The sequence below is a fragment of the Limulus polyphemus genome, unplaced genomic scaffold (genome assembly GCF_000517525.1).
Source record: "Limulus polyphemus unplaced genomic scaffold, Limulus_polyphemus-2.1.2 Scaffold898, whole genome shotgun sequence".
Classification (NCBI taxonomy): Eukaryota; Metazoa; Arthropoda; class Merostomata; order Xiphosura; family Limulidae; genus Limulus; species Limulus polyphemus.
Window position 1 is genome coordinate 36,445 of NW_013666508.1, and position 11,040 is coordinate 47,484.

The 11,040-nt window shown below is 37.5% G+C and overlaps 1 protein-coding gene across 5 annotated transcripts in view; it reads right to left on the bottom strand.

The window, feature by feature from the left end:
- Positions 1–11,040, bottom strand: part of LOC106461102 (sodium channel protein para-like) — a 229,094-nt gene that overhangs the window by 31,944 nt on the left and 186,110 nt on the right. For all 5 annotated transcript variants that reach the window (XR_002610925.1, XR_002610923.1, XR_002610924.1 and 2 more), the window contains exons 16-17: positions 3,781–3,956; positions 2,815–2,989 (exon numbers count right to left, since the gene is read on the bottom strand). Coding sequence is in view for 2 of the 5 variants with exons in the window: in XM_022387986.1 (XP_022243694.1) it covers positions 2,815–2,989; positions 3,781–3,956 (351 nt within the window). In the remaining 3 variants the exon portion in view is untranslated. The remainder of the gene's footprint in view (positions 1–2,814; positions 2,990–3,780; positions 3,957–11,040) is intronic.

Here is an 11,040-nt window from a genome sequence, read left to right on the forward strand (position 1 = left end):
GAGTGACTTGGACTGAGATAAGTGCAGGGGTTGGTGCTCTAGTTAGGGCCAGAGTAGAGGAAACTACAACTGAGAAGACCAATATGCAGCAATAAACAATACACGACAATGGTCTGGATGAGGGAAACTATGCTGAAGATGAGTCTGATTGGAGGGTAGGCAAACAGATGAAGATCCCCCCAATCCTGACTGAATGCATCCACCCCCCAGAGCTGAGCGGTGTGGTACAGGAGACCAAAAAGAAGAAAGTCTGGCATTCCAGTGGGGTTCCTAGGCAAGAACACACCCACTGAAAAACCTGAGGATGAAGGGACAACTGCATAAGAAGAACTTGGTTGGAACAGGACAGGAAGTCTGCAAAGAGATTCAAAATCCCAGGAACATGACTTGCTAAGATCATTATGTTGTAGTCATGGGCAAAATACAGCAAATCAAGTGTTTGTAAATAGAAACACATGGACTTGGTTCTCCCTTGTTTAGTGATATAACTGACAGCAGTGGAATTGTCAGAGTGAACCATAAACACCTGTCCCCACAAGAACAGCACGAAATGATTGAGACCCCAATGAACTGCCAAAAGTACCAGGAAGTTGATATGAAAAGTAGTTTCCTCGATGAACCACTAACCTGAAATCTCCCAAAAGTTGAGGGAAGCCCCCAACTCACCAATGAAGCATCGATGAACAGATTCGAGTAGGGATGAGACAGAGGAAGTGGAATCACTACTATGATAAGAGCCCTGTTGAGCGACCAAACAAAGTCTGCCTTGATCCCTGCTGGAAGGGTGATAGGATGGTCCAAGGGATTGTGTGAAAAGTTCCACCGAAAGAGAAGCATCCATTGAAGGGAATGTGTGCTTGACCAAAGAGAATGAGAGCTTCCAGGATGAGAGCTTAATTACATGACTCTGGACAATGGGAGTATGAAAATAAGCATCTGTCACATCCAATTTCGTCATCCTAAGACCTGGGGAGAGGTAGAACTCCATGGTGAATTTGGGTGTTTCCAGGAAGGTATTCAGCCAGAACAGATTGATGATGGGTCTCCAATCTCCCATCTTTTGGGGGACAACAAACTCGGGAGTAAAATCCTGGAAGAATTGGGACCAACCATTCAATAGCTCCTTTGTGAAGAAGGCCTCGACCCAACTCTGCAAGATGACTGGATGAGGCACAATCACAAGGAGGAGAAAGGGAAACTGGGATAGAAGATAGAGGGGAGGGGACCAGAACTGAAGGCAAAGACCCTCTGACAGAACCAATAAAACCCATGGATCTGTCGTGAATAGTTCCCAGACAGTTGAAAATAACTATAACCTGGCCTCTACCTGCCATTGAAAAGATATCCCCTCACCGATGACACTGACCCCTGTAGGAACGGGAAGAAGGAGCATAAGCAAGGGAATGCCTGGAGTACGGTAAGGGACAGGGAAAGGAAAAGGGGGTACAGGGAACCCTAACAGGTGAAGATGGAGCAGCAACAGTAGGACAAAGAGGAATGTAGCCTTGCCACATTGACTCTGGACGACCCCCAAAGGCAAAGATCCCTGAAAGAAGAAAGGGGAGATGCACCCACGCAAGTAATGCATCATACCCCAACAAATTCCAACAGTATAAGATCTAAGTGGTGAAAGACAGCAACAAAGCCAACAAATGGGCCGTGTTAGCCAACAGGAGGGTTTTGAGTTCTGTTGGGACTTGATCAGGAGACTAGTGGAAGGTTTAAGATAATAATTAATGAGGAAATAACATGTAAAAGGGTGGTCAAAATAAGGGGGAATCCTAGAAAACTGGGACCCATTAAAATGAATCAAAGCATCAGGATTCACGTCCCACAATAAAAGGAAAGGATCCAAACATTGTGAATCCAAATAGGGGTTTGAGGCACACTGGTAAGTGAAAGAATACTGATTTAACAGCTAAGGGAAAAGAGCATACCCTCAGATGACTGCAAATGATCAGCAAAATGTCAAGCATGAACAAAAATGTCTGGTGAAGATGGAAAAAAATAATAATCAGGACATGGATCATCACTTAACAAAGAATAAGGAGAAGAATCTAGGGCTAAAGGCAAAACATGTAAAATTTTACATATCTGATCAATAAGCTGTAGAAAAGGTGTGGTTGGCAAACTCTCCTGACAATCAGCATTATGTGACTGGCAGAAAAAATCTGGGGGCCAGAAAGACTGAGTGAAAATTGTCCCTCACCATGATAAAACTTTGTCACAAACATGTTTATGGGGGAAAAGAAGAATGAACCAAAGAACCAGCCAAAGCATCCAACTCCCTACAGATTAAAGCTTGAACAAATGTCTTTGGCAGACATTGTCAACCTGTTGTGCTGGGGACTAGTGACATTTTGATTGATGAACAAAGTAAGCATACATCTAAACACTGTAGTGCCAATCGTGAAAGTGAGGATTGTGCTGCATGACAGTATTATTGGTAGAGGGTAGTCTCATGATCAGCACATGTTGCTGCAATGAAGCAAAAAATGAAGAGGTATAAAAGACTGGTGCACTGTTCAAAATTTTTTAACAGTCCTTAGTGGACAAATCAAGGTAGATATAGATTTGGGTGAGAGGATGTAGCACCATTTCAGAATATTCAGGTCAGCTAGAAATGAAATGTTGTAAAGAATTCAAGAAAGCCTAGTTATCATTGAATAAAAAGCTGTTTTGAAAAGACAACCATTGGCAACAAAAATACTTTTGAAACTGCAAGTCCATTTATTCCAATCCAATTCGAAATTTGCTCATAATTCAAATACAATAATAATTCAATAACTGTAGGTAGACTGCTTGTATATTTACCACAAGGTTGCCAATAACAACAGTTGCCAAAAAGAAAGGAATACAAGGCCAGCCTGAAACCAGGATACAATCCCACATGGATTCAATCCACTCTCCACATAATACTCTGAAGACGATCATGAAGGAGTGCATGAAGTCTCGGAAGTTCCAGCGAGGGACTTCCTGATTAGGAAACCTGCAATTTTTGTTTTCTAAAGAAACATTTCTTCAAACATATCAAACATTTAAAAATAAAAAAATTTAAAAGTAGTCAATAAATCATCCAAGAATACTATTTGATCTGATATATAGCTGTAACAAAAGCATTTTTTATCAGTTCATTCATATTTTATAACAATCATAGCCAAAACACACAGTTCCATTAAATATAATTGTTATCTTACCAAACCTACTATAATACTTATCAAATATGGTAATTATAATTTTTATTAATTTCTATATTTATTCATGTTTTATTCACTTACATGTTAGTTGATATTAAATATAAACTACAAATTGTTCCATAATATAAATTTGATGCTACAACAAACTTTAAAGCTGAAAGTAACAGCAAGGGAACCCAACAGATGAATCAATACCTTCTAATTACTGTACGTTTTAAGACACTGCACACTCCTGGTGAGCCAAGTATATTAAAATAGCTATATTATTTACTTAGTTGATTTTTAGTTCTGAACTATAAGGTTTGCTTGCTTTGATCAAGAGTTATTGATAATACTGATAACTGATATTTTTCTCTCTGTATAAATCAAACAAGGAATCTCACAGCATGTACTATATGGATAGAACAGATTATCCCAGAAAAACTATTTTCATTTCTAAACAAAACTACAACAATCACATACAAATTTTGAATCAATATTTATTACATGGAAAAAGTCCTATAATTCAAAATTTTTAAGATAGTAGTAAAATTAAAACTATAAAAATCAAACATTGTGGCAAACTAGCTTTGAAAAACCTTACAGGTGTTTTTTTAGATCATAATTCTTCCCAAACAGCTGCATTCCCATAACAGCAAATATAAAGATGATGATTCCAAGGACAAAGGTCAAATTTCCTAAAGCTCCTACTGTCTTTCCCATGATTGATATCAACAGGTTCAATGTTGGCCAGGACTTAGCTAGTTTGAAAACTCGAAGCTGAAACAAGAAAATGATATATAACATCCAAATCAATCAGTTTAATATCATGAATAAATTTGATTTATATTTGTTATAACAGTTCTTTGAAAGAGAATGTTTTATTTTTATATTCTTTAGCACTAAAGAATTTTTTTTTCCTAGCAAAAACTTGGTTGAACATTTTATTAACTACTAGTATTTCTTTGCACATTTCTGCATTATATAGAAACCTCATTTTATGTGTTTCTCAGTAGGATATCATAAAATATTGTTTGCACAAGATTAACAATTCAATTTTGCAAAAAAACAAACAAAATGTTTAAAATATTGCCTAGACAATATAATAAAGAGCATAAGGAAATTTTATGCAAATTAAAACAAACTTACCTTACATTACAAAAGTCTACAAAAGCTTCCCTTTATATTTCTTCCATATAATGCAGATTAAATTTCATGAAATTGTTAGCTCTATCCGTATCTCTCTTTCTCCTTCTTTTTTTGGTAAAAATCATTTAATAGTGTATAACTACAGGATAAAGGATTTTCTTTCACACGCAGTGAATATGATTTAATGTGACTTGAGGTACTTGACTGTACAATAACCATCCATGGTTAGCAGCCTGTGAATCCCCCTTTTTGGTGTGTCTGCTGGTTGTATTATTCTAATTTGTTGCTGATGCCTTGAACATTATTACTGTGTATTTTCTGGACTTATTCTGATGTAGTTGGCTTATAAAATATACAAGTCCATTTTTGAATCTGATTAAACATTCCCTATACAAGTTATATGAGCATATGTGAAACCAACAGTAATGTAAGTTTCAAAAATATTACTGGGTAAAAAAATATCAAATTTAAAAAGGATTTTAAAGTTGTAGTAACAAAATAATTTAATATTTTAGGGTAAATCTTTCCTATACAATAATTATTCAATATAGTGAATCTTCTTACATTACAAAAGTATATTTGTTAGTAGTAGCCTTCAAATTATGTTATACTACTGTGATATGCAGGCATTCTATGCCTTTTCTACAACCTTATTTAAGGTAAATTTTTCAAAACTTTAGTACATATAAATGTAAATAGCTTTAAAGAAGTAGCTAAGTTCCTTTTGCTCTAGTTACATATTGCATTGGGGTCATTCACCAAGGGAAATCATATGTGTTTTCTCATGGAAGTTTGTGCAAAGCTACTCAGGTCTATTTGTACTAGCCATCCCTAATTTACAAGTGATAGACTAGAGGGAACGCAGTTAGTCAAAACCACCCACCAGCAATTCTTGGGCTACTTTTTGTTAGATATACACGACTGTTCATTTTAGGTTTAATATGAGAATATTATTTAGTCTATATAGTGCAAACATGAAAGTAACTTAGTTTCAGAAGCAATAGTTATGGCAAGTTTGCTTATGTAACTGTTTATGAATCATTTGTTGTGTAGATCAATTGTTATCAACTGACCTCATGTTACTTGAACATTCAGAATTTTTCTTGTTGCTTGAAGTTAGTATTGTTGCATCATATTTCTAGTAGTATATAGAAAGTTCTAGGCCTCAGTTACATTATTTACAAATATGCATACAAAGTGTGATAGGATATTAAGGAAAAGAAAAAGAGATAGATATAAATTAGATGATCATGAGTTTAGTCATAAAGTGTGTATAGTGGCAACCTTTAAAGTGTAATAATTGTAGATTGTATTATAAGAACAGAGTAGAGAAGTATAATTCGTTTTTCAATTGGGTTTTGACGAAAAATAGAATTATTTAAAGCTATCGATTCAACTATGGTAATTAATGGTTTTATGAAAATTTGTATATACATTTGCTTTGTTTTAATATATTATTTTAAAACAAGTGGACTGTGTGCTGTTTGTTTATTGCTGAAATTTATTGCCAATAAGTCACAGACACCTACTGTAAAAAATTACTGTGGCCATATAAAACCTGACATTGGCAAACCAGCCAGGATTATACAATGGTAAACGAAAGTAAAAGAAGACATGAACAATGCCAGAAATAGGCCTATATATTCATAGCTGTAGTAGTGGACAAAATATTGTCAAAGGTGGAATCACACTTCATAACCATGTCGACTGACTTTGATAAATGGATAGAAAAACAGGTGAGTGACTTGGGCTCAAAGATGGTGATCTATGAGAGTTTGTTAACAACAAGACCATGAGAGAGAGAGAGAGAATAAGAGTACAACTTGAGAATGAAGAGAAGGATATATATATATATATATATAGAGAGAGAGGGAGAAAATAAGAGTATAAATTGAAAAAGAAGAAAAGGATAGATTTAAAACAGAGAGCACAAATTAAAACTGCCAAGCTCATCCAACAGAAAGATGAAGGACAATAGGGTCAGGGCCAGCCAACCCAAACTGCTGAAATCCGATGTAAAGAAAGACAACATGGATGCTTTCCTGGAGAGGTATGAAAGATTTACCCAAAGTCAGAACTGCAACAGAGGTGACTGGGCAGTCTGTTTCAGCTACCTTCTCATAGGAAAAGGCCTATAAGTGTATACAGGCATGACATCAGAAGATGCCATGGTCTATGACAAGTTAAAAGCGGCCTTGCTGAAATGCTATGAACTTACTGAAGAAGTTTTTCACTAGAAATTTGGAGAAGTCAAACCTGACACTAAAGAAACTGTATTTCAGTTTGTGGCATTTCTACAGCAATACTTCACAAGATGGACTGAAATGGCCAAGTGTGAAAATAGTTCTGAAGAATACGTGCAATAGTAATAGTGAACAGTTCATGATTGAGTGCTCAACTGACATGCCACTGTTCCTAAAGGAAAGAGAGCACCAAAAGACATGGATGAAATGATCAAGCTCCCAGAACAGTATACGGAAGCCCATGGAAGAAGTGTAACTGGCAAGTCCAAGAATAACCAGTTAAAATCGAAACCATGGGCGACTGACCAGAAGCAGGATGCCATTAAAGGTGACAATAGATTAATAGACAAAAGGGAGAAGAGATGCTATGCTCGTTATAAAATGGGGCACATTGCAAATTAGTGCAAGTCTGTCACCTACAAGCAGCCACAAAACATTCAACATAAAGCAGCTGGAACTATCTACAAAGACAGTCCACGCAAGAAACAAGAAAAGAATGACTATCACCATGGATGCCACTGCCAGAAGAAACAAAATAAAGACAACTCATCAGAATCACCACAAAAAAGGAATTGCTATCAACATGATTAAACAGTGCATGATTGATGGTCAGCTCAAGTTAGTGGATCAACAATGCCAGTAGTGATTGGAGCATGTGACAAACATTGAGAGATGCCAACTAACCACAATATGCCAGTTAGTGAAAGCTACATCAGAGACTAGAAAGTGAAAGTCCTACAAAACACTGGGTGCAGCAGTGTGGACCAGTTTAGTATCTAATAACCAAGTATCAGGCAAGGTGCATCTGTGTGTGCTGATCGATTTGGTTAAGACCACCAAAGAGAAAGTGCTGCTGGTGGATGATGTCTGCCAGTCTGAGCTGTTTCATCAAAAGGTGAGACAGCAGGCACTAAATGGTCAAGTTTGTAATCCATGGGGCAGTTGTGAGCCTAATTCTGTGATGGGAGATAAAGTGTGAGGACAAAGAAAATTGAGTTTGTGCAGAGCCAATGGACAAACTGCAAATATTAACTTGCCATTCTGTCACTCAAGAGCAGGGAACTAATACTTGTCCAAATATAGAGGTCCCTGATCATGTCTATTTAACCATACCTCTAATGTTTAAGATACTTCAGCCTGTTGTTGGCAGTGAGCTTGTAAATGAGAGGTTTATGCCAGTATTACAGGTTTCTATGAGTAAGGCTAAATAGATCTCTTCTCCCTGATGTTTAAGGGAATGGCTAGAAAGGACCTGTACCATTTACTGAAGCATTTCTGACAGATCACTACCTGGAATTGCTGCACTCAGGAACAGGCAGTGCAGTGCTTAATCTTGGGTTTGGATGATCCAGTTCTCTATTTTATGGAGCAACGGAGTTTTGCCAACATTTTGAACCAGAAAAAAATGAAGAGAGAGAGGTAGCACCAAGAGCTTGACAGCCCACAAATAGTATATATGTCATTTTGATGTGAAGGCATACTCTGAAAATACTTCAGCAGATGGTTAGGATTTTCCCATAGACAAGTTTATTGAAGGGCTACTTGGTGAGGTGATAAGGAATCACTTGAGTAAGAGAAAAATTCCCACCAAGAGAAGGTAGTTTCTACAACAATGAGATTTGAAGTTAGGACTTAAAAGAAATTTAAAGAGAGGAAGAAGCCTCAAATAGACCACCCTCCTGAAGTGACTACATCAGCACTAAACCCAACCCCATTGAGTGAGCAGAGCTTCCCATGAGGTTTGCACTGCAGCCTGGACATTGCTCTATAAAGGAGAACCACAGAATTTGTTTTGAGTGCAAGCACTTGGGTCACTTCAACATTGACTGTCCATATTCAGCATGCAGCAAGGTAGGCATGGCTACCAGTTCTTCCCAACTGCACAGCAGGTGCAAGAGGGATGACAGCAGGCTATAGCTGTTGCTACTTGAGCTCCAGGAAACTACTAAAGCCAAAGTTGGGTCAGGCCAACGACTTGAGAAAGTGCAATGAACTGCTTGAGCAGAAGGTTTTTGGTCCACCCAGCTCTCTTGGAGCTGTGTGCAATGTGTTGAATAACTTTATCATGTGTTTTTTACCTCATTAATTACATTTCTGTATACTTGGAACCTTTTGTGGTTAATATAAATAGCTGGTCAAGAGAATCATTTTAAGTTCCTCTTACCCTCGTTACTCATGGAACTAGGTTAGTCACCAGGGTTTGGTTTGTTTTAAACTTTGCACAAAGCTACACAAAGGCCATATGAGCTAGCCATCCCTAATTTAGCAGTGATAAACTAGAGGGAAGACAGCTAGTTAACACCACCCACCACCAACTCTTGAGCTGCAATTTTATCAACGAATAGTGGAACTGACTATCACATTACAATGCCCCTGCAGCTGAAAGGGCAAGCATGTTTGGTAGGATAGGGATTCAAACTAGCAACCTACAGATTGCAATTCAAACACCTTAACCACCAGGTTATGCCAGGTCGAGTCACAAAGGGAATCACATGTGTTCCCTACTAGAAAGAATTGTTGTAGCATGATACATGTTATAGAGAGTAATAGTAATATTTTCTACTGGCAAGTAACATGATGCTTCAGGTACACAGCATTCTTTGTTTGATAGTGAAATTGACAGTACTCACATGGGTGGCACATGCCCCATGGAAGAATCTGTATAATATAGACACACCAGTATAAGGGTTGAAATATACTTGCCCTTTAAAAGCATTGGTTCTGTATGTTAGTTTTGAAAACACGCTTCATGAACTTAAACTTATGTCCAGTCTATTTCAAACTCAATCAGGATTAAGAAAATCCAATTTTGCTTCACAATACATTATCTGGTGATGATCCTACTGTTATTCTGCAAGTCCTACCTGAACACTCGCGGGAAATTCAAGGAAACTGAAAATATCACAGTATTTGATTTGTGCCCATAAAGGTACAGGGCTGAAAGATATAGTTCTTAGTTGACACAAGAACTGCTAAGACACTGGTTGATCTCTATGTATATCAGCTACTCTGAGTGAAGCTATCACTAGTCAGATAACACTACCCTCTTTCTTACAAATGATGAGAAATTGAATGTGATTGGAAAGGTATGTCTCAGACTAAGTCTAGGTAGTGTCAACCATAAAATGAAGGTAGTCATCTCTGACCTTGATTCTCACATTGATATCCTAGGAATGAATGTACTGTGTTAGTTTCAGCAACCAGTGAACTGCACTTCAATGGGAACTCGGCAAATACTAGCCATACCATACCAAGGAACAGTGGACTGTATTAGTTTTTGTTGCAGAGGAAGTCACAGTATCTCCACATACACAAGTGGTGTTCCATGGATAAGGTCTAGTGCATAGATGCTATGGAACACAGTGATTGAGTCAATGCATGAATTGCACCAAATCCTGCCCAGAAAGTATGTAGCATTAGCATGGACAGTTACAAGTCTGAGAGGAGATGAATTCCTGGTATTGTTCTGCAACTATGTGTGGTTAGATATCTAGCTTCTTGCTGGAATGGTCGTCAGCTCATTGAGTGAAGTGGAAATAATTAAAAGAACTAAGAAGTATCACTAGTGTTGCTTCTACCATGCTGCATATGAGAGCAAGTGCACAGTTGCTGGCAAATTTGGGATTACTAGTTAAAGATTGCGCAAAGCAATCTCTATTCAACAAAGCAGCATAAGCTCAGTAACTTGTTGGTTAAATATGCTGATATAATTGTGGAAGCAGATGGGCACTGGGTTAAAAAATAACACGTAACTAACCATTACATAGATACAGGCAATACACATCCAATTAACAACAATCACACATGCTTCTCTGGAGCACCACAGATGTGTACAATGACAAGATTCAATGGATGGAATGATATATCCTTCATAAAGCACAAGGTCATCTTCAGTGTTGACTGTCAGGAAGAAGAAAGATATACAAAGGTTCTATGTTGACTTCAAGCAGGTGAACATGGTGAGTTGCATTGATGCCTTTCCACTCTTATGGACAAACGAATGCCTGGATGCAAAGTAAAGAGCCCAATGGTTCAATACTTTAGACCTATCATCCAGATACTTGAAAGTCAAAGTGGATAACAAGAGTAGACCTAAGACTACTTTCATGATTGTCACTTTCACCAAACTAGTGAAGTTTACACTGAAGAAGATGCAATGGGAAAGATACACAGTCTATGTCTCAGTGTTTGAATGAACGTTCTAGTCTTCTGCTGAACACCTGAACAGAGTACTTCAATGGATTAAAAAAGACAGGATTGAAGTTGGTACCAGAGAAGTATGAGCTCATGTGCACCTAGGTCATATTGTAGGTAGAAACAGTGAGTTTAATAGTTTTGTTTTGGGTTGCATTACCAACATTTTGTAATTAAAATTCGATAATAAGGAACCCACTTTGAAACTAATAATGGCTGGAGACAGCTTGAATGGGTAATGAAGAAAAACTTTAATATAAAAAACCATCCCATGTTTT